Below are 24637 nucleotides of genomic sequence, written 5' to 3' on the forward strand. Positions count from 1 at the left end.
TCAGAAAATTATATCTGCATTTGTCTTACAAGAGCACAACAGGAACCAAAGTAAAAGAGTGTAATGGATACAGCACATAGGATAAATCATATCTTTAAAATAATAATAATAAAATAATAATAATAAAAACCATTTTACACCATGTCCTATATCCTGCTAATATTTTCAGAATATGGCCTTGATTGTAAAACAAAAGCAAGCATTTACAATTTCTGGATAAAGACTGCTTACTCTTATGCAAGGAATGGATGTTTTGTCTTGACAAAATCTTTGTAGTTACTGGACAGAAACATCTCTGTTTCAATATCAGATTGAGTACAAAACACTGGGGAGACTACATTTTTTCTTACTGGTGGTTGGAAACTGAAGTTACATAAGCAGAAAAAATGTTGGCCCTTAATGATACACCTATTTTTTTCTTTGATGCAAACAGCTAGAACACCTTTTTGATATTCTAAAACAAAAAAATTGTTAATCTTCAGATTAATAAATTAGGTCATTATAATAATAAATTAGGTTTTTTTTTTTCAGTTTTAAAGTTCAGCAACCTCTGACCAAGTATTTACAACAATACTTGAGAGTTCCTTTACAAAAAATACATTTTTTTTTTTCACATTAAGCATACTGGGTATCTGTGTCTCTTATGACAAGCATTTGTAAAAGAAAAAAGGCAATGCACAAATGGGTAATTAGTATAAAAGTGCCAAGACCTGTTTGGAAAGTTAACATTGTATTATACAGTCAGAGTTATAAATGAGGCAAGCTACAACAAACTTCCAGCTTAATGTGGACAATATTCCAGTAGTTGTTTCAAACAATTGTTTGAAGAAAAAAAAAAAAAAAAAAAAAAAGGAAAAAAAAAAGAAAAAAGGAAAAAACTAATAGAAAACAGGTTAGCCGATGGTGTTATTCTATGGAGCTGATTAGTGCTGCATGTATATTGTCATCAGTGTCTCTAGCCAATGCATTCATTAAAAAGCCTTTTTAAGGCTAAGCAGGAAAAGAAAAATAAGAAACACCCTGAAATGTAGCAAGAGCAACGCTTACTGCTATAATCGTGCACGTACTGTACACACGCAAACACAAGAGTGCACACACACACACACACACGCGCGCGCGCACACAAACACTTTCAAATCAAATCAAACTGTAGGTAGAATGAGATGCTCTTTTCTTGTCTTTCCTAAACTCACAAGTGATTAAGCATTGATATGGAATGCCTGTTTATCTGTTTCTGCTCTGGGTAAAATCTCTCTCAGATAAAAATACATTCAACAAGAAAAAAAATAGAAAAAATATATACTGTATACATAGCATTTTATATATACAGTATATATATGTATAGTGTATATACACATGCACGTATATATACATATGTATACCTACATGCATTTGTATATACATATATATACACAAACATACAAATACTTTTTGTTGTTTTTAGCATAATTATATTTACATAAATATTCCTATAATGCTAAAGTTTAAAGAAGCATGATCTCCTTTTTTTTCTGAGCTTCAGAAAAGGTGCTTGAGTAATATACAATTAAAATTAAGCAGCTTCCTAGCATGGAAGTAGTTTCTAAATCTGCATACCAGTAAATAAGAACATCAACAGGAAAAAAACAACAACCTTAAAACAGTCTCTTTTGTACTCTCTTGTAAGCAAGAGCTTTGTCCAACAAAAATATTTTTCCTTCTCCTGTATGAACAACCAGAGATTGATATAAAATAACAAAACAAAACCACAACAGACAAAAACAAACAAACAAAAGCCCCTGGAACTGCATGGTGTTCTTGACTTTTCCTTCCTTCAATACTGCTGTCAAAAGATCCAGTGCTCTCATCAGGAATTAGTTAGGCCTCAGTCATTTGCTAACTCTGCCGAAGTCTGGCTAATCTAGCCAATCAGCTTTGAAGAAAACAAAAATAAAACCAAAAAGCAGCACAAGGTATAATTTTATACATCCTTAATAAATCCACCCTTTATTTTCTGCTATCACTTTTTCCTTGCTATTTCAGTAACTACTGCAGCTTCTCATCATATAGAAAAATATTTGCAGCTACACCACACCTGTGATGTGATGAATTCTGTTCTAGGAGTGTATTACTGTAGCAACAGCTGGGGAAAAAAAAAACAACAAAAAACCAAAACAACAAACCAAAACAGACATTTTCATGTTTTTCTCACCTGGGGTTAGGCTTTGCTGCAACAAATGCAATTTCAGAGCAACTAGGAAAACTACTATCCTGCTGCTCTGCAGTATCTTTATTCATTTTCTTCTCCAGCCAAGCATGACCAGTTTTTCTTCTCTGAAGCTTCCTTTTACCTCATTGTCTACCCCTAGCCCCTGATTCCCCCTCCCAAAAAACCTCTATAGCTATGTTACAAGCAAATACATCTTACAAGTTTTAAAACTTTGGTTCTAAGAAAACACTTGGTCAGTTATCTCAAGGAAAAGTGGGAATGCTTTTTCTGGCACATTGCAGGAGTCAGAGCTCATCCCAGTAAGGTCTTAGAGCTGTACATGTAGTCACAAATCCAATACAATCCACTAAGCAAGTGCACAATTCTAGTTTTATTTTAATAGCAGACAGTCTCTCTCTCTCTCTCTCTCTTTCTCTTTTTCTTGAATCCTTGGTAAGGGTGCAATTCTTCAAACTGTTTGATAGAAATTATCTGCCTGTAGGTTGTTCTGTTTCTGCATGCTGTAAAATCCACTGTATCTTGAATCTGGGTCTGCAATTCTTAGCATCCTCTGAGAACTGTCCACCTGGACCATGGTACCTTTCTTGCAGTCCACATATACCAGCTGATTGTTTAGGCAAGAAGGCTGTTAAAACAGAATGGGAATATTGAATCAGTTAAAAAAAAAAAAAAAGTTTGGATTCCACCCATAATTAAGAAAATGTTTATGTTAAAGTCCATAAGCACAAAACAAAATCAAATTGGCAATGAAAGAGTCTGGACTTTTGCTAAACTTGGTAAAGGATTATGCCACGCACAGTTAACAGACCAAAACCCTCTTCTGAATCACCATTTTTATTCTTCTGAATGGAACTCTGGTATTCCTATATCCAGTTCTACTATTCCTCTGTTTGTGATTCCTTCAACTGAAAAGATTCTGCAGCTGAGAGGAAGGTGAAACAATGCTGGGTTGTTTCTACCAGCACTACCTTAAATGTTTATGGGCTAAGCACGAAGGAAGACAGGCAGTAGGCATACACTATGGTTATATACAAAGTTAGTGACAATGCTCACACTATAAGCATGCTACAAATCTTAAAAATTCCCTTTTCCACTGAGGTAGCTTCTTTTTCCAAGAATCAGAGGGGTTTTCATTACTAAAAATTTACACTCAGTAACCCTTATCACAAAAAGTATTTTTTACCCATATATTTATTACAAAACATTATTGTAAAATGTTTTACATTTGGCTCCTCAAAAGTCTGTGGACTTGATTCACAAAGAAGTCCCGAGGTTCACCGATGTTAATGGAATCAGGACTAAGCATTAGCAGAGTCCATCTGTAATTTTAAACATCTTTTCTATAATCTTTCTTTAGGTATGGATATGATTTAAGCACAGTTATTGATTTGTTCTTTATTGAATAGTTGGACTATTTTGAACAGAAAGAACATAAGCCAGAACAGGCTTGCCAAAATTCATTACTAAGAACCATCAGACAACCAGCAAGAAATTGGAGAAACTAATGAGTGACACCTAGTTGAAGAAACCTTAAAAGAAAGCTATGTTTAATACAAAGACCCTCACAAGAAATGTGAGTTTCAGTGTATCCACGGTCTTGCACTGAATCTGTATGTGGCTTAAAGTGAACTTTCTTAGCATATGCTAAGATGATGCCTTCTGGTGACACTGAAAAAATGTTTCAGTAATAGAAACATTTGAGGAAAACTATGTTTCATAAGTAGAAAAGTATTTAGAATTATTGATTATAATGCCATGGTTAGAAAGTTGTGATTTTTCATTTCAGCTTCAACCATTTTGTCACATAGCATGTATCAGCCTCTGTGAGAGTACAGGAGTGAATACATTAAAATTGCCTTTTAAAATGTATTCCTCATGGAATTCAGAAACTGGTATCGCTTACTTGTCTTGAAAGACTGGTAGTGGAATAATACTGAATCTTCATGCTTCCTATTTAATTACAATTGAATTCAACTTTATGGTCTGACTATATTTATAAGCATTCTGGAAAATACTTTTTTTTATTAAAAAAGCTCTGCAGCAATGACAGAAAGAATATGGATACTTCATTTTTAAAGTTACTGTATTACTCTTCTAGATGGAAACAAAGAAAAAATGCTCTCAAAATGTGTTCAAAGTATGGAAAAAGTCTGTTTGATTACAACTAGGAAATATAAGTGGGATAAATTAGGGAACTGATATAAATGGCATTTGAAGATAGAGTAAGGGCTTAGTATGTTGATGGAACTATTACTCAAAACAAAACAATACTCTTTTCACTGTTCATTTCCAAGCTACCTGCCTCTTCCTTTTTTTTGGTAGTCTCAGAATACTGAATAGGTAAATATTTCCTGAGATCTCTCTTAAAATAATCCTAGAACCATATGATGCTGTTATTAGAAAATGTGATAAACACTATTAGTAAACACAGTACCTGATATTGGACAATACTTTTAAAATGGATGAGAGTTAAGAAAGCAAAAAATATTCTCTTATGAGTTTGACTGGCGATAAGAAAATTGCATGTATGTGCCTACACATATACAGAGATGGGTGGGGTTTTTTTATTTTTTTGCTAAGCTTGATTTCTATCTAGTGACAATTCATTACTATATGGAGCAGGAAATGTTTTAATTTGATAGTGAACAAAATTATTTAGGAGACTAAATATATACCAACAGACTGACTGGTATAAAATGATTTAAGATATAAAAAGTAAATAATTTCAGATGATGTGAACTCAACTGCATCCTACACAATATTCTAGTTAATCTTGTTTTCCAAAAAAGTGAAAGCCTGGAAACAGACATAAACACGGCACCTTTGTTGGAGCTTTGTAGCAGGACACTGGAATCCACTGCTTTTTCTGATTGACTAACAGAAGGACGATGATCAGTAACAGCGCTATCGTGATTGGAATTGTCACCAAGGCAACAGAGCTAACCGACGGATCTTCACTTGGGTGCGGTCCACTGCCACTTCTGTACTCTCCCTGGAGATGACTCATGTCTGCAAGACAAATGTGAGCATCTGTTAGTAATTATAAATGGGCCTTGACCATAAAGAAAAATATAATTATAAATATCCCAGTCACGGCTCTTGTCACTCACATAAATTTGTACTTTCTCTCCTGAAATGTTACCTTATTTTTATAAATAAAACCAACTGAAAACTAGTATTTTGTATAGTGACCATATTAGCTGGGAAAAAGCCATCAAAAATAGAGGAAATAGGATGAAATCTAAAGCACAATAACATCAAGTCTGACAATAGTCTCTTAGCTCAGTTGTGTTCACATCATCTTATCTGATCACAAATTCCCACTTGTAAAAAAAAAAAATCAGCCTGTGTTTCTATGCCAAGGAAAACCTGAAAGTGTTAGGATGAAAGTCCTTTCCCCCCGCTTTTTAAAACTGGTAAAACAGTTATGATGTGTATGCTCTCTCATTTGTGGAGAACACATTACAATACTTGCACCACTCAGCCTCTGAAAACAGACTGCTGGCAGTCCATTAGACCGTAGCAAGTTCTGCATGCAATTGCAAAGAATGGTAATTCTCAATGACACATACAACATTCCCACACAGTTTGCAGTATGTCTTTATAATCCTCAGCCAGGATAGTTGCAAGACAGCTACTAATGCCTGTGAGTAATGAAAATGCTGTAATTATAAAAGTGTAAGCTTACGATTTTGTAAAGCAGTTACATTTCATGTATCCTTTCGCCTAGCCACCAGATGATAGTATGCTATGAGATAATCCTTGGATTTAAAAAGATATATACAAGTTTCAGTAGTCCTTCAATTAGAAAAGGTTAACAAAGACTGTGTCATAAGAGTGTTTCCCCTACTTGGAATAATGATTTCAGCACAGTTTCAAACAAAAGATGGATTTACATTCTTAAGACAACTTTATTAGTGTCATTATACCTGAAGTGGGTTTTTTTTGTTTGTTTGGTTTTTTTTTCTTCCCTGTCTGGCACTTGTCTATGATATATGTTAAGTTCTGCCACAAGTTTTCGTTGTTTTATCAGTATAGGAATGCCAAATGGATTACATGAAGGTCTATTGACTCCAGTGGCCTGACGACTGCCCGCATTCTAGTTTCTGTATCAGAAAAGACACTGCAGAATCACTCCTAATTCAGCATTTTATCACACTCTTAATTTTATAGAACTCCATCATACCAAACACAGATGTTTCTTCCAAGCTGTAGATGGAATGATAATGAGACCAAATTGCATAAATATAATTCAATAGACTGACTCATATCTCTATTCAAAATAAAATACATGTAAGAGTTCTGCACTGAAGACTATTTCCAGATAGCCACCTTTTTAAAGCATTACACCGATGCTACCTGGATAGAACAAAGTAGATGCATCAAAACATGGGGAACAAACACAGACCTAAGTTAGCCCAGTTTATATCAAATATTACCTCTGTGAATGTGGCTTATATCATTTTCACTTGGTGTTGGCCAGTTTGGTACTTCTAGTTCAATGTCTCCTCGATGATTTGTCTTCTCAATGGGGATATTAGTAGGTTCAGGTACGTACATCTCTGAAATAAGACAGATGTGTTTCACAAATTACAGGCTGCTTAACTTCCCAGTGCTGCTCTTAATTCAGGAAATATACTTGGCCATCGGCAGTGCTTTGGCCTATGAATACTTTCATTTGTTTTAAGAATTTTCACCATTACTAATCTGCAATTTAATTTTAAAACCTGTTTCATACTGTATACAAGATACATGCCTGCTGCCATTATCATTACCCTAATGTGAATGGGATTATATAGTCCTGGTATTTTCAAATTTGTTTTTGAAAATACCATTTCAGAATACACACTTTACTACAGCCTTTGTCCTTTGTGATACTGAACAACAAAAATGCAAGGGGAAGGCTGTATCTTCCAGCTGGTGTGTAAACTGTCACTGCTGCTTTGTCTTCCTTTTTTTGTAATCCTCAAAGTAGGAGAATTGCAAGAGGGGGTACTGCTCCATCTCCCCAGTTGTCCTGTCAGAGTTAGTTACCAGTTGACTGAATAGGATGAACAAACTCCTGCAGAAGTATGTCACAACTAGCATTAAAAACCAGTTGCCATTCTCATGTCCTTTGTGTCCATAGCTAAGAAAATTTCATATTACTTTTAAGCCAAGTTAAAATGATAAATATAGCAATGTAATATTTGAAAAGTAATTAAGGTCTCAGAAAAGACAGAAATGTTAATCACTGACAGAATCTGCAGAGATGTAAGAATATTTATTTCCCTACTTCACTAATTTATTTGCATAACCTTGTGAAAGGACAGAGCAGGGGCAAGCAACTCATTTTTGAGTTCACAGTTCTCAGAATAAGTAAAATCCAAACTATAGATTTGCACAATATGCTTGTCTGTTAAGAATATTAATTTTTCCTGAAGTCTAAATGTCTGTTGTCTTCTTGATGCTATTCAAATATGAAGTGATGTTAAAAAAACAATTAAAAAAACTTCTTATCAGTGCTGAAAAAAACAGCATTACAATAATCTGGGTTGTCTCATCACATTACCTGGACACATAGGGCAGCAGCTTCCCTCCACGTTGATGGGTTCAGCACAAGGGAGGGGTGGGCAGCTGACAGTGGAGCAGAGAGTCTGACCCTGCAGGCAGTAGCAGTGAGTGCAGCTGTCAATGTCCCAGCGTTCCTCATCTGCGTATGTTTTTCCATTGAAGTGGCAGACCACTTTCTTTGGAACTGTATCCTCTGTTGAAAGAAAACAGAGTGGTGTGATCATGCAGTCGGTAATGACCAATTACACACAAATCTGATTTCTTCTCCAAACACAAAAGTGAAACGATGCTACAAAGAAATCCCAGCTGTAACCAAACAACACTCTCCTCATCTTCTCAAAAATCTTTGTTAACAACAAAGTGTCTTTTCTGATTCTTTATGAAGTACATAATTAGCCTGGGCTGCTTATCCTCATTTTCCTCATGTAATAGGCCAGAGGATGGATGACTGGGACATGAAATGATATCAGAAGTGCTGTGAAAATTAAGAAAAATTGATTTTTTTATGTTTGACTAAGATTCCCAACTACTCTTCCTTTCTTAACTAAAGCCTATTTAACTAAGAAAAAAACCAGACTACCTACATTTCTAATTACCAAGGTTCAAGAAAGATTAACTCAGTCTGGAATATTTGAAGAAAAGATTAGGCAGGATGCCGAGGAGGATAAAGCAACTCTCAGGTGACATAACTAGAAATGCATAGACTATTATGATAAAACAGATATGAAAGAGAATCTCATCATTCTCTCTAACTGCAGCAATGGAGAAGTCCAGGAAAAGGGCAATAACCAAACTCACTACATTTTTTCATAGTTAGTATTCTACAAATAGGAAATTGGTGCGATCTTAACACTCAGAAAAAGTGAGGTTCCAGAGCACCTTTCCCAAAGATTTTGAGAGCTGTGAAAGTAACAACTTTTCAGATAGATTTTGACACAGTATGTAATAGGGGCCTGGACTTGATGAAGCAAGTAAGGTTGTGAGAAAATGCTTAAAAGGAGCATTACACTCGCTGCCCAAGCATTCAATACAATTCAATTTTATCCTACATCCTATGCAAGCCTTTTAGGTGCAGTATATCTTCTAATTCACTGAGAAGAGAGTCATGAATTGTTTAGCTTAGGATTTTTTTGCTGCTATAGCACTTTATAGATAATCAAAATAAAACTACACAGCAGAACCTCCAAAAGCCAAGCAGCACCTCATTTTCATCGTAGCTGCTTGCTAACTTTTTTCTTAGAAGCAGAAATTATTATCATGAAACCTGCTGATGACATGAATCTGCAGATTAAGCATATGCATAAGATAACAGAATGAAACTGCAAAGTAACTTCTTAAACTGTCAGATGACATTGAAATACTGGTTTAACGGTCACACAGATTACATATGTAAATATGTCAGAATTACCTCCCAAATAGAAAATAAAAAGCCTAATTAAATAACTTAGCCATCAGTACAGCTTTTAATTAATGACAACATAACAGACTGACATCATTTGGAATAACAAGGTTAGCAGTCATCAGACCAGTGCAACAGATCCGTACAGAATAAATTCAAATAGAAAAGGAGACCAGCAAGAAATACGATTGTGAAAATACTAATGGAATTATCTGAAAAGCAGAAATGTTCCAGGGGGCCTTGGTTCCATGGCTGTAAGTATGTGTCCCAAGCTCTCCAAGTAGAAGATTTTGTAAGTGAATATGGAGTGGACATGGGAAAAGAAGAGTGGGAGGAAAAGACTGTTTTTCACTGTGAGGGTGGTCAGACACTGAAACAGGTTGCCCAAGGAAGTTGTGGATGTCCCCTCCCTGGAAGTGTTTAAGGCCAGGCTGGATGAGGCTTTGAGCAACCTGATCTAGTGGAAGGTGTCCCTGCTGATGGCAGGGGGATTGGAACTAGATGATTTTTAAGGTCCCTTCCAATCCAAACCATTCTATGATTCTATGATTCTATGACTGCAAGCTCCAAAAAGCACATTAGGTTCTTCCATAGATGACTCACATGTTGGCATATAAAGCCAGTGGAACCTTGTGTTGGTCAAATAGTAGATATGGCTGGGGAGAGGGTGAGGTGCACTGCCTGAGCAGTCCTCTACCCCTCATTACTTAAGCAGACCTAAAGCTGAGCACTCCCTGCGCACTCAGGGCATATTTGCTCCCAACACTCAGGGGAGCTTCTTCAACTCAGCAGCACATCTGGCTGGAAAAGTCCTTTCACTTGCTCAGACTTTTGCAAGTTTGTAAAGAACACATCACAGTTTAATACAGTTTGTTTTTTTTTTTTTAGAAGAATGAACAAGGGTAAAATCACAATAGCAGTGTTACACCTTTGCACCTCGAGGAAAATTTTAAGTCCTAAGAAAGTATTATCCTGTGCGCATCTCCCATTTTGGTGTCCATCTCTATGCAAGTATAAGGACAGGATGAGGCCACAACACCAACAAGTGCTCAAGAACAGAGGGAACAAGAGAGACTTGCAGTAAGAAACCCACGTACAAAAATGCAGTTCAAAATACTATGTCTAGTGTACCTGTCTTCTTTCAAATTTCCTCTAGCTGTACCAGTACATCGATCTCATCTGGTAAACAAAGAAACAGTTGTTGCTCTGTTTTCTGCAGAAAATAGATAACCCTTCATCCTGTCTAGAGTAGAATGTTATCTCTTCAAATTAATCTTTCTTTGCATGAAAAAGAAGAATGTTGAACAAACAGGATGAATTTGAGGATTCAGACAAACTACAAAGCATCCAAGGCCTGTAAGATTTTGAATTTGAATCCATACTAACTTGTTCGGCATTAACCAGATCTGGATCCAGAAAGAAGCAGAATAAAATACAGTGTTAAAACCCTGCATAATTTTCAAATTTCTAATAAATGAAGAAGGCCTGTTACTACAGAGTTTGCCTACCAAACACTTCATCAACTATTGCATCAAAATAGTAAGGAAGAAGGTGTACAAAGATGTGCTTCACAATTCTCAATAAATGAAGAATAAACCAGCAAGAACCAGTAAGTGCATGACCTTACTCCTCTTACAGGAAAGAGTATGTAGTTCATAGAAATCATTAAAAAATTAAGTTTCCATGAATTTCAGTTACTTAGGTCACAAAACGTACTGACAACATAGTACAGCTTAGATTAATAGAATGTATTATCGCACACAGAATCACAATGTCAGGGATTGGAAGGGACCTCGAAAGATCATCTAGTCCAACCCCCCTGCCAAAGCAGGAACTTAAATGAGATCACATAGGAAGGCGTCCAGGCGGGTCTTGAATGTCTGCAGAGAAGGAGACTCCACAACCTCTCTGGGCAGCCTGTTCCAGGTCTCTGTCACCCTCACAGCAAAGAAGTTTCTTCTCAAGTTTAAGTGGAACCTCCTGTGTTCCAGCTTACACCCATTGCCCCTTGTCCTACCATTGGGCATCACTGAGAAGAGCCTGGCTCCATCCTCCTGACATTCGCCCTTTACATATTTATAAACATTAATGAGGTCACCCCTCAGTCTCCTCTTCTCCAAGCTAAAGAGACCCAGCTCCCTCAGCCTTTCCTCAGCAGGGAGATGCTCCACTCCCTTAATCATCTTGGTGGCTCTGTGCTGGACTCTCTCCAGCAGTTCCCTGTCCTTCTTGAACTGTGGGGCCCAGAACTGGACACAATATTCCAGATGTGGCTTCACCAGGGCAGAGTAGAGGGGGAGGAGAACCTCTCTTGACCTACTAACCATAACCTTTCTGACATCTTCCTGATAAAGAATAGTATTGTTTATAGATGGGCAAGTTGATTCACATGTTTAATTAACAATACTTAAAGCCCATTGATTTCATTATATTCCTTTTTACTGAATTCTTTTCTACTGTATGTCACCCTACTACTTTTGGAAATGAAGGTTATAGTAAGCTCTGAATGCTTCCCAACAATGCTACAAAGACTTAATGTTAGTAAGAGCATTATACAATTCTTTTCTATCACCAGCTTCCATTCTACAGGCTTTGTACTTACTGTGAGCTCACAAAAAAAGTAATCTGTAAATAAATACTCCTATTCAAAATGCAATTGAAAAGCTATCAGTAATCTCAAATTCTGCAATTTTAAAAATACCTGGCAATTTTCACTATCTACAGCATCCACCATTTATTCCAACTCCAAATTCAAAACCAGTGCATGGCCCTTAATTCTTTATGCATTTTTACTATATTTAAAAAAAATATTTTCCATATTTTTTTCTCAAACGTATTATTTTGCCTCTTCTATAACTATCTTTAATTAACATCCTGGTTTTTCTTGTATTTTAATTTAGATGCCTTTTTAACACTTCACCATTCTGTGAAATTTCATAATGCTTCAGCTTATCTTCTGCAGTCATACTTAATATTTTCTTCATATTATCTCATAAATCTTATATAAATGTGTTACCTGGCAGATCGTCCTTTAAATAAAAAAATTTCTGTGTTAAGTTTTCATCTAGTAAGGTATATTACCAAGTTTTCAGGAGGATGTTCTCTCAACTTTGTAAGCAAATATTAAATATACATTTATATTGTGCACTTCTACCTAAACCTCACAAACCATGATCCTTAAAGCTCCATATGCAGATTTCACTCTCCATTTCAACTGAAGGCACAAACTGCAGCTCCCCAAAACAGGGAAAACATGTTTCAACTTGGAAATAAAACTTCTTTCTTATTCCCAAGAAGGCAACAGCAAGTTAGCAATTATTTTTATTTGCTCACCAATACAGTAAGGACAACATTGTCCCTTTCTCAGAACAGGTCTCTCACAGGATACTGGTGGGCAAGACTCAGAGTAGCATCTAATCACACCATCCATGCAAATGCAGCTAGTGCAGACATTGGGTTTCCAGGACTCAGCTGTCAGAAAAATATCTCCTTCATCATTTTTGCAGTAACTGGGCATGCTCTCATTGCTTGATGAAGAGGACTGAGGAGTCTCATCTGTAAACATAAGCAGATTAAGTTATTTAACTTACAGTACCTAACTTCTCTTGTATTTCCTCAACTGAGGGTTCACTCTTGAAGAACACAATGGAATTGTAACACATTGGCTCACTACTTTGGAAGAACTAGAAGGACAGAGTCTTATGCCTGTTCAGTCCTTACATGTGACGAGGATCTCATGATGTGCTCTAGAAAAAAGTTTATGTAGACCTTTATTGAGTTTACTTCAAAAAAGAAAAAAAAAGAGAGAGAAAAGGACAGCAAAGTGAAAAACAATCACCACACCATCAGAAGCATCCCCTCAGAAAGCCACTCTGAAGGCTCTGAACTGATTGATATATAGAAATTCACCCTACATTAGAGAAATTAAATTTTAAATCTAAAACTTGAATCATAGAATGGTTTGGGTTGGAAGGGACCTTAAAGATCATCTAGTTCCAACCCCCTTGCCATCAGCAGGGACACCTTCCACTAGACCAGGTGGCTCAAAGCCTCATCCAACCTGGCCTTAAACACATCCATGGAAGGGGCATCCACAGCTTCTCTGGGCAACCTGTTCCAGTGTCTGACCACCCTCACAGGAAATAATTTCTTCCTCATATCTAATCTAAATCTGCTCTCTTCCAGTTTAAAGTCATTACCCCTTGTTCTATCGCTACCTGCCTTTGTATTAAGTTCCTCCCCAGCTTTCTTGTAGGCCCCCTTCAGGTACTGGAAGGCCTCTATAAGATCTCCCCGGAGCCTTCTCTTCTCCAGGCTGAACAGCCCCAACTCTCTCAGCCTGTCCTCATAGGAGAGGTGCTCCAGCCCTCGATCATCCTTGTGGCTTCCTCTAGACTCATTCTAACTGGTCCATGTCTTTCTTGTGTTGGGGGCTCCAGAACTGGACTCAGTATTCCAGCTGGGGTCTCACTAGAGCAGAGTACAGGAGGAGAATGACCTGCCTCGACCTGCTGGCCATGCTTCTTTTGATGTAGCCCAATGTACGGTTGGCCTTCTGGGCTGTGAGCACACATTGCCAGCTCATATCCGGCTTTTCATCCATTTTATAGATGAAGATATCTCATTTTATGAGACTAAGCTCCTTATATAGCTACTGAGGAAAGATCAGCTTCTCCAAACAGTATTTTTAAGTTAAGCAAAATGAATGTTCGCTGTTATTAGTAATGAGAAAAATCGAAGTCAGGAGAACTGGCTAACTTTTTCACTGAAAATATTTTGCCAGAAAAAAACCACCCTAAAACCCAACAAACACCCTGTAGAAGAAATGGTAAAACCTAACTTTTTTTTTTTCCCCCTAAGTAAAATTTTTAGATTTTGTTTTTAAGAAAGACAAATATTTTTTTCAGTGAGTTTACACACAATTCACAGGTTTGGAATAAATTTCCACTGCAATGAACTCCACCATTTGCTATGTAAAATAGCAACTCACATTCATTTATAGTTGCATCACTTTCCTTGGGGAAAAGCAAATCCTGTTACCTTCTCAACACTGTGAGGCAGTCTAGGAGGAACCTGTCACACCTGCTGGGCTGAAATGCTTTGATATTACTCAGTTGCCTTTAAGTCACTCTCAAATCATACCAGGTGATGGTAAAAGCAAACAGAAGCATTTTGAGACCCAAATAGATAAGATAGTAATAAATAGGTTCATGGAAACCAGGGCACATAGAAAGGAAAAGGAACAAGCCTGTATCTGCCTAGCACTTTGACTACTTTCAAAGTTTCCCTAATCCTGCATGTTTCCATAAATGAGCCAATGTGTATTTCATAAACCTTCCAACTAAGGATTCTGGTTCTCATGCAACCCTTACATTATTAGACTGCCTTCAAAGAAGATGTTCAAACTTCAGGGCCACAATTCCCCTTACATATAAGGTATCTCTTTCACACAGACAAGTTTTGCAGTTGAAATAGAGGACTGCAGGCTCTCACTCCCAACTGCTAAAGAATAAATGCACCACAACAACCTACTGTGCACATACTAAAACATTCAATATACACATCATACATTCTCAGATCAAGAAAGGACACTGATGAAAGCTGGTTATCAATATATACCTGGGCACTGTGGACAGCAGGAGTCCTGTGTGCGGGTAGGATTTTGACAAAGAAGAGGTGGGCAGACTTCAGTCTCACACAGGACACGTCCACTGTGGCATGTACATTGTGTGCAAGAATCAATATTCCATGTCTCTCCTTCTACAAAGTATTCGCCACCAGGGGCATGACAGATCGATGGACTGGTGAGCTCTGGCTTCTGCACAATTATTTCATCTGGGAAAAACAGAATTGGAAGACAGGTAAAATCAACTGTGACTCTAATGATTAACAAATGTACCCAAGATTAATAATTTCTGTTATAACTGAAAATATTAGGAATAACAAAACCAGCTATAAATATATTCTTAATGAAGCTCTTTCAACTTTATGTCACCTCCATCTCATGGAAAATGGGAAAAATATAAACAAGAAAATTTGAGAATCAGTCTGAATAAATGCTAGTTAACCAGAGATAACTTCAAGCATTCTTGGCATTTCAGAAAAAAAATCAAACCAACATGTGATGTAGGAATTCCAAGAGACAACTATAATTTTCTGAAAAATTATACTGATGGGACAGTTTCTTAACTGCTAAATATTAGCATCAGTGCAATTCTTGAAAGAATGGATAAGTACACTTGTCTGGGATTTAGGAAGTTCAGGTTCAACTGTCTTCCTTTAAGTTTCTTAAGTGGCATGTGTCTGTACCATTTGGTCTCAGATAGAAAATGAAAAAGAAAACAACAGAAACCCCCACCAAAGCCCTAAAAACATTTAAGCACTTCATCACTTTGTTCCACTAATAAATAAATAATTAAAATTAAATAATTATCTACAGTCTTTGAAGTAAAAACTGGACCCAAGGAGATGCCAGTGTGTAGACTCATATTTCCAGTGACTATATCTCACCAAATAAACCTTAATTCCTTTTCAAATAATTAATTACATTACCTCTACAACCCTGGCTAAAAGACTCACCCAGCCTCTAACCTAGGCAATTTAGAGAATAGATTTGACCTCCTTCAAGTTAAGAAAGGAACTGAAACTGCTTCCTTTGTTCAGCATGAATGTCCTCCAACAACTGCATTATCAAAAACATAGGGGAACTCTCTTTATCTCTGGGTGTTTTAAAAGAAAAAATGAACTTGCCCTGCACTTTCAAAGTGTTTAAGCACTTACCATCAAGAAAAGGTTATGCCACGAACTGCATCCCCATAGCCTACTTAAAATGCTTCAAATCCCACTCCCACATAAGAGGCAATAAGAGTTGCCAGCTTACCATGCTGGTTGCTTTAGACCTGGAGTGAGTTCACCAGCTTTTTCCATGCACTGTGTATAGGAATCGAGATGCCTCACAAAGAATGTTTTATTCAGCTACAGAAGCCATAAGTTTGCAAGCTACGTGCTACAATGTGAAGCTTCAGGCTTATAAGTGATGCTGTCCTTCAGCCTGAATCCAACCCATCTAACACTAGACAACTAAGTTAGGTGCCTATGTTAAGAACTGAGCTGCCTCAGGTTTCCGGTGCTATGAATGGAGGGGAAGAGAAAGTGACTTCCAGGTAACAACTCTACATCTCTAAACCAGTTTCTGAAGGTCCCTCTCTCCTACTCCAAGCACTGGAACAGGCTGCCCAGGGAAGTGGTGGAGTCACCGTCCCTGGAGGTATTTAAAAAGACGTGTAGATGTGGCACTTGGGGACATGGTTTAGTGGTGGACTTGGGAGTGTTAGATTAATGGTTGATGACCTTAAGGATCTTTTCCAATCAAAATAATTCTATAACTACGAAAGACGCCTAATGTGAACGTCATCTTAATCAAATATATTGGTTAAGGACAAAAAAAAAAAAGGATAGCAGCTCCTCTAGTTATTTAGGCAGGCCAAGGCTCACAAAGTGCATGTGCCTGTCTCCACATTTGTAGCACTGCTGTACTTGTCTGGAGAACTGTGTTTGTGCCCTTTGCTCTGGGACATTGCCATGTAGAAGACACACCACTCTATTTGTTTTAATTTCTGGAGAATAATCAGTAAAACGCAAGGAATCTGACTCTGACTGATCTTACTCTGTTCACAAAGTATTTATGCATTTCTTCCTTCAGGGAATATATTTTATCTTTCACTGATTTGCTTATGCCATGCTCTTGCTATTGCTTACATTTATGAACCACATATGTGATTCCGTAGCATTTACCTGAAGTGAGATAGCTGGTCTGCTGCCTTGTCACTGTTTGTTTTTTTATTTCAGCTGGAACAATACATTACATTTTATACAATCGCATCCTAACTCACTGTGGCAAGGGCAATACTAATTATTTTCTGAACATTTTCTGAGTTATCTCCTTTGCATTTAGTTCTCTGCAAAGTCACAGGCCTGTTTTACTACCGCTCATACACTGTTCGTAATCAGAAAAGCATAACCAGATAGTACTGCGGTACATATGGTATTACTTACTGCTCCCTTAAGAGCATTGATATTGATATATCACTGCAACCGAATTCCTACAAATGTACAACTACTATATTCCTGAAGGAGCAACTCGCCAAACAAATACACACTTTTTGGATAGCATGGTTCTACAAAACACTAGCATTTAATGGCATTCTAAATCTTACAGGAAACCTAGAGCTTTTCACAAGCATTGCAACAATCCACTTAAACCTCCTAATACATATAAACAGGGTTATAGACGAGTAGATGTGGTGCTTAGGGACACGGTTTAGGGGGCATGATGGTGTTGGGTTGACGGCTGGACTTGATGATAGAGGTCTTTTCCAACCTTAATGATTCTATGATTCTATAATGAACATTGTAACTGTCAAGGTCTATCTTTCTCTGTTGAAAACTAACTAAATACGGAATTGAATGTAACCACTTTTTTTTCAGCCTGAAAGCTGCCACTTCCCTGTTGGTAAGTTAACAGTGCAATTCAAAACTCAGTACAACAGGATTACTAATTATTTCAATATCCTTATGCCAGATGCATTTGAGTGACATGCTCAGAGTCTCACAGTTCCAAACTGCACTCCTATCTATTGAAAGCCATGATATTTATTTAACAACATCAGTGGGAAATCAATGCATTGCAAAATAAAATCAGAAGTACTTTTCTAACAAATATAAAACCTCAGCGGAGAAAATAAAACCACACTGGGACTAATTTGGCCATATTAATTCATCCACTTATATATGCAATCACTTTTAAAAAATGCTGTGTCTGCCTTAAATTGTAAGAGTTTACACCAAGTATGACTTTGCTAACACAGCAGTTAGGTGACTAGTACCTTGAAAGCAGGAAAGATGTCAGACAGAAATTTATGCAGACACTGTACCTCAAAGGAACAGACGCTACTGGGTAAGCAACTGCTCTTTTACACAAGAGAACAACTTGATTCTGATGGTGCTCAGAATCAAACACTGATCTCATCCACAAGAAACATATAGTGTGAGAAGATAGGTACTGCTAATCTCATACTGGTCTTTCTTCCTCAAACTGAACATTAGGCTTATGAATGGATTTACCCAAACTCATTCTCCCTACTGAAAGTAACTAGCCACTGGTGCCACTGAAAGACCAAAATTAACCTTATTTTTCTTTGAATGCTCTGAGGCATTCTATATGTGTTAGGGAAATCAATATGCACAAGTATGCTCATAGTGGAATGAAATCAGGAATAAGTCTTGGGGATCTAACAACAGAATTGCTGGAACTGGAACAATCATCCTACATTTTAAATTTTGAATCTTGAAAGTTTATCTAATGCAAGACTGATATGCTAACCTGTCCCCTTCCATATGAAGTATATAATCCCCTACAATAATCACAAAACATTGTGAAAAGGTGAGTGACTGCTACAGATACTCCAACAGTTCTGTGCAGCCCTGAATTCCAGCTAGTGCGAGTGGAAAATAAAAAACCCGTCCAGTGGCATGACTTTAGGAATATGATATTCTGTATTCATTGTTTGTTGTTTGGCTATTCCTTCTGGAAAACTATATTAATAATTGAATCTTTTTGTTGTTGTGGTGGTTTTTTTTGGTTTTTTGTTTTTTTTTTTTCCCCGTCCACACTGAGGTTTCCTAGGGGATAGAGCTGTACTATGCAAGACAGACTATGGATGTGCGTGTGCATGCAGGGAGCTGGAAGAAAGAATGACAATACCTGATGGGATGCATATGGAGCAACACTGCATGCTGCTCTGGCAAAAAAATGTGCTCCAAGCTGATAAAAAAACTAAAGCTCCCTTTAAGAATCTTATGATGTCTAGATTCCCCATCTAGCCAGATACTTGATAATGGAAGAGAAGGAAGTAAGCAAAGGATGGTTCCTCTAGTGTCAATAACTGAGGGGAGTATCCTCCTTAGTGTTTCCATCTCAGCTAAAAATGTCATTAATGGTAGTCATTACTAAGACACTAAGCACTAAGAGCTTGGCCTCAGTGACCACTGCTAAATTACTTAGTATTGAAAACAGCACTGGCTCCATGAAAGCAAGTGCCAAAAGCAACACCACAGCTGGCCATGGAACTGCAGGAACCACACTGGCCAGTCTCAATGCTAAGGGAAGGAAAGTGGTGCAGACAGAGAGGCTGAAAAGGAGACAGACCTTTTGGAGTCTCGCATCTTTTTGGAGTCTATGTTTTTCCAGTTACCACAAGGTGTGGATTGGAGATCACCATTTGTCTAAGTAATTCAAAGAGACTGGTTATCTTGCATCCTAGGGAGGATATGCTCTTCTCTGTCACTCTCAAAAAGAGGATCTGGATGTTTATTTTGCTCCTAGGATTTCCTCTTCTTTACGAAGAATTTGAAAGAATTCACAATTGGTTTTATCCTTCTGGTGCTGTCTTACCATTTTGCTATTTATAGTATTATGATGAACCTCATTCCTACTTTTAACATGATTTCCAATAAAGTCATAGACAACACTACTGTATTACAAATTAATCTATTTAGCGCATAAAATAGTGTAGGAAGACTGGGCATTGATCTTATACTCTACTCACACTCTTATTTCATATTAACACTTATTAAAACTGTATTGGAATGAAACATTAATTGTACTTCACCTTACCACTGAAAGCATTAAGATAATCTTCTACTGCTGCTTCTAGAAGCCTTCCCTCAGAACACAGAATCATAATTTTCAGTTACTTAAGACATCTGTTTAAGCTTGTACTCCTTTGAGGGGTTGTGAAACATAGATCAGGAGATGAATTTTAATAAAACTCAAGTTCAAATTAAAAAAGAGAAAATGTAATGGCTTATTAGAATATTTCCTATTATATGTAACAAAATTGTATATGAGTATGAATTTGCTATTATAGCTAACATAGGCTAGAAAATTTTTGTAGTTTAAAGATTTCAGTGTATCAAACATTAACATGTTAGGACCCACAACATGCATATGCTTTAAATTAAGTTCCCATTTTTCACATCTGAGATCTTAAAGCCACTCATTGTGTTATTTTTGGGCACAAAAACCTTCATATATACCTGTTACTGAATGATGCATGAGATTATTTTCATGTACTGGGAAACAGAACCCATACAAAATGAAACCTGATTACAAAGCATATAGAAGCAAGCATGTTACCTGGACATGATGGGCAACACTGTCCTGGATGTATGGTGGGGTTCCCACAATTAGGAACCGGGCAGGTGATCAAGGCACACATTTCCCGTCCATTGTGACAGTAACATTCCCTGCAGCCATCGTGCCAGCTCTCCTCATTCTCATGTCGGCGCCCATCCATGGACAGGCAAGAGCCTGTTTTAATAGGAGGCAGAAGAGAAGCGGTTGCCTCTGCACAAAATCAAAGGAAAATTAAGTGTTCTAATAAGCATGTGTTGCTTAGGAAAAAAGCACAGCAAGTTCATGATTGCATTTATTTTTAAAGCACATATAAAACCGAGTGAATAATAATTCTATCATTTACACTTAGAAATATAGTAAAAACACACACAAAACAATTAAAGGGCATACTGAAGGGGATGGTGGGAGGTAATAGAATGTATGTCCTTGGAAAATATAATCACTTCTTTCTGTTGCACTTATAGTGGTTTTTAATCATAAAGTACTGGTTAAATAATATATATAAAAAAGAGAAACAGCAGAAAGCATGAAGTATTTAAAATGAACTATTTAAATATTACAGTGTATTACGTTATCTATAATGTGAGTATCTGATAGTAAGTAGAATATAAAAGCATTTACAAGAGCTAAGGATGGTCTTATATCGTGAATGATAAAAAATTACAAGCAAGTTATAATGGGATCGTGCTAGAAGCATTTCATAAAACACCTATGATATATTATTTGGTTACATTCCTAGCTTTTGCTGAGATGAGAACATAGTAGCTGGGACTGCTGCACTACTTGCACTCAGCCAGAACACACAAGCAGTTGGTCTAGGGAGGATAAAGACTCATTTGTATCTTAAGAGCTATTTAAGTGCTGCAGGATCCAGCCTCAATATATTCTTTGTTAATCAGGAGAGTGAATTTAGAGCCCAACACTCCCTCACGCACATGATGATGATGATGATGATGGAGAATTTAGGATCACCAGTTTGTCAGTGAACTGACTTTTCAGTGGTATGTCAACCACGTTCTGCTGACACTTACATATATGTATAAGGTTATTTGTAGTAAGTTGCTTATTTAATTTTCTGTTTCAAAAAGGATGAAAAGTAGTAATGTTTATAAGTGGTCTAAGAACCATAAGCAGATGGTACAAAGTTAGTTTGATGCACGTTATCAGCATAAGAACCCAATACACAGAAATTACATTAGTATACCCATCTTGTGAATCAAAAAGAAAAGCCACAGAAGGATAAAATACTTCTTAAAACAGACTTCACCCTATTGCACGAACAGGAATACCATGAACAAAATTTACATTCAGTTACTACACTTTTATATTTTAGTATCAGATTATATATTAATTCCTATCTGAATTAATATCACTGAAGAGAGACACTGATAACATACCAGACAAAAATGTAAACATTGGTATGTTATCAGTGTCTCTCTTGTAACAAGTCCCAGGCTGAAAAGCAAAACGCAGCACTATTCTAGCTACTGAAAAAGAAAACCAGCTCTGTTCCAGCTAAAAACCAGGACAAGAAGTATGGTTGAAAAGATCTGGGATTACAGTAGCTCACAAATAAAACAAAGTCAGTAATGTGATACCACTGCAGAGAAGGCAAGTTCAATCTAAGATACAACTACAGGAGCACTTTAAATTTAAAAGCAGTGTTTCTATCTCTACTGGTTTGAAGTTTTTGCTACTGCTAAAGTACAATATTCTGTTTTGAATTCTGATGAGAAATCAAAATAACTGGGTTTATTTTACTTAGAAACCTCCTCCAAAAAAATGTTTAGGGGGCTCCAGTTGCAACTCCTTAAATATTACAAGAATTCAAGTGAATGCTGCTTAGCTGTTTCATATGTCTGCTGAGCTTAGGACAAGAAGTAACCAGTTCAGTTTGCAGAAAGGGAGACAGATATACCAGAAAATTTTATTTTAAGATATCACATAGTGGTAACCACAGGAAAACATTATTTTAGAGAGGGGTTTGTTTGTTTTTCTTTTGAGAGTGGAGATTCTTAATAAATTAAATCTTAGACAAGCATCTGCCAAGGATTATCCAGATACACTCTATTTGATGCGAGGGCAGAGAAATGGACTTTCAGTTTTCCAGGGGGCTACCCCAGCCTTGTACTTCTATGGTTCTACTTCTATTAATCCTAGCATAAGCTATTTCTGGCAGAAGCAATTTAGAAAGTGGAGCTAATTCACACGCAGGGGATTTATCCATCCATTCCTCTTACTTAGGGATTTTGTGTCAAAATTTTAACACAGACTCACAGTTCCTCCAGAACATACTGGTGATTGCTCTAATTATTCTTGGGCAAGTTGCTCATGAAGTGATGTTGAAGTGATACGCTCATGGCTTGGTATCTTTGTGATCACAATAGCAATAAATACTACTTAAGAGAGGGATCAAGTTATTTTCACTAAATATTTGTGCATATTTAAAAATCCATTCTTGTTAAGGAAAGCCCTTAAAAGTGTGCATACACATAATTAGTAACCAAAAAGTTGCATCTATTTATAGTCTGGGATGTAATTATGGCACACTTAAGAGACCACCTTATGTGTATTTCACCACAGCATCACGACAATCAGAAGTGTGTTGATTGTGAACATGGAGACAAATGACAAGATAAGTCACAAGAATTGTCTCGATTCAGCAGTATCGTTTCTTATTTTGTTATAATTGTCTGCAGTCTATGATGTCATGTGGAGAAAAGATAATGTTGGACAATTCTGATATATATGATTGCATGTTTGCCTTCAGCTACAGGAGAGAGACTTCAGGAACTCATACACACTATTCCAGTCCCTTGTTCCCATAGCTTGTCTTATTACATTTTATAATTTTTTAAAATACAGAAGAAATAGCTGCTAAAAAAGTTATGAATGGACTCATTACAAAAAGCAATGGGAAAATAGTCAAACTTACTTGCCTATACCTAGAAATCAAAATACACAAGTAAGAATAAAAGAAAATAGGCATGAAAGAGCAGTCAGGATCAGAGAGAGCCTGAGCACGAATGAAAAGTTATTAAATGCAACATGTGGAGATGAGCAATGAAGTCTGATACCCAGACTAATAAAAAACACAAACTGAAAATATCTTTAAAAAGAGACATGTTAGAAGTAGCACAAAACTAAAGCAGACAACTAATGAACACCATATCTCAATCTCCAGCTTGAACTTGGTGTTTACAAGTTTGGGATGTGGCACATGTGAAAACTTTAGCTTAAGAATACCCAGTCCTTTCTCCTGGGTAAGTGCCCTCTCTACTAATTGTTTCTCAAGTCTGCCTGAAGTGTCCAAGAAACAGCACTCTAATTTTAGGTGGTGTACAGGGCATCTATCAAATCCAAAACTTGAGTTTGTAAAGAAAAGACGATGGTGAAGAAGCCAAGATGAACACTGCTACTGAAAAAAACCCAGATCCTTAACTACCTTATTTCTAGTAGTTACTAAGAACTTGATCTAGTTTTTATTAATGGTAACAAACTGATTTTTTTGACTTTGTAATGGGATATGAAAGTGGAACCGAGGCTTTCTGTTGAAGCCCAGATGAACACAATGAACACCTGCAAAACAATACACTCTTCTGAGCAAAGTTGATCCAACTCCCCACCAGTTACCGCATTTTAATTCTTACATATTCTGTGCAGTATTCCTTTTCTTTTTTTCTAGCTTCCAACTACCTTGGGTACAAGTTGTAATTAGATGTGGTAATGCACTCACACATACCTCTGCACTTGCAGATAACACAGCCGTGATTGTTCTGCTGGAAGCCCATCGGACAGATTTTACCACAAGGCAGTTCTGGGCATTTCTTACACCGACAGATGTCACAGCCATGCTTGTTCTTCCTAGGTGACAAAAATAATTTGTAAAACGTCAGCAGGTCACTAAAGAAATGACTGATCAAGTAAAGAAAATTATCATTAACGGTCGTCCTTCGGTTCAGTGGGTCTAAGGGGTGTGCAGGTCTCCATCCCTGGCGTGTGTTCCCTCCACGTGACCGGCAAAATCTCTGCATTTGGATAATTTCAAGCCATAATGTGCTTGCGACTACTATTGATGATCAATTATTTTTTCAAGTGAAAAAGTAGAAAGAATAACTTCTAAAACAGTAAAGAAGTTGAAAGGGTATGGAGGAATCTAATTGCTATGTTTTTATCACACAAATTACTGTTTTTTCCTCCAACAATAGGTAAAGTACAGTAGATTTCCTCTCTTGCATTGAACACTACAGAGATTTCCAAAAACATTACATAAGCAGAC

The 24637-nt window shown here is 37.0% G+C and overlaps 1 protein-coding gene across 1 annotated transcript in view; it reads right to left on the reverse strand.

The window, feature by feature from the left end:
• Nucleotides 1–2189: 2189 nt before the first annotated feature.
• The window catches only part of CRIM1 (cysteine rich transmembrane BMP regulator 1), a 61820-nt gene continuing 39372 nt past the window's right edge, over nt 2190–24637 (reverse strand). Inside the window, exons 5-12 of the mRNA XM_010168894.1 lie at nt 24101–24222; nt 20359–20568; nt 14781–14996; nt 12495–12716; nt 7761–7955; nt 6649–6771; nt 5031–5218; nt 2190–2834 (exon numbers count right to left, since the gene is read on the reverse strand). Coding sequence (XP_010167196.1) covers nt 2658–2834; nt 5031–5218; nt 6649–6771; nt 7761–7955; nt 12495–12716; nt 14781–14996; nt 20359–20568; nt 24101–24222 — 1453 coding nt within the window. The 3' untranslated portion in view covers nt 2190–2657. The remainder of the gene's footprint in view (nt 2835–5030; nt 5219–6648; nt 6772–7760; nt 7956–12494; nt 12717–14780; nt 14997–20358; nt 20569–24100; nt 24223–24637) is intronic.

Source organism: Antrostomus carolinensis, unplaced genomic scaffold (genome assembly GCF_000700745.2).
Source record: "Antrostomus carolinensis isolate BGI_N321 unplaced genomic scaffold, ASM70074v2 scaffold9480, whole genome shotgun sequence".
Classification (NCBI taxonomy): domain Eukaryota; kingdom Metazoa; phylum Chordata; class Aves; order Caprimulgiformes; family Caprimulgidae; genus Antrostomus; species Antrostomus carolinensis.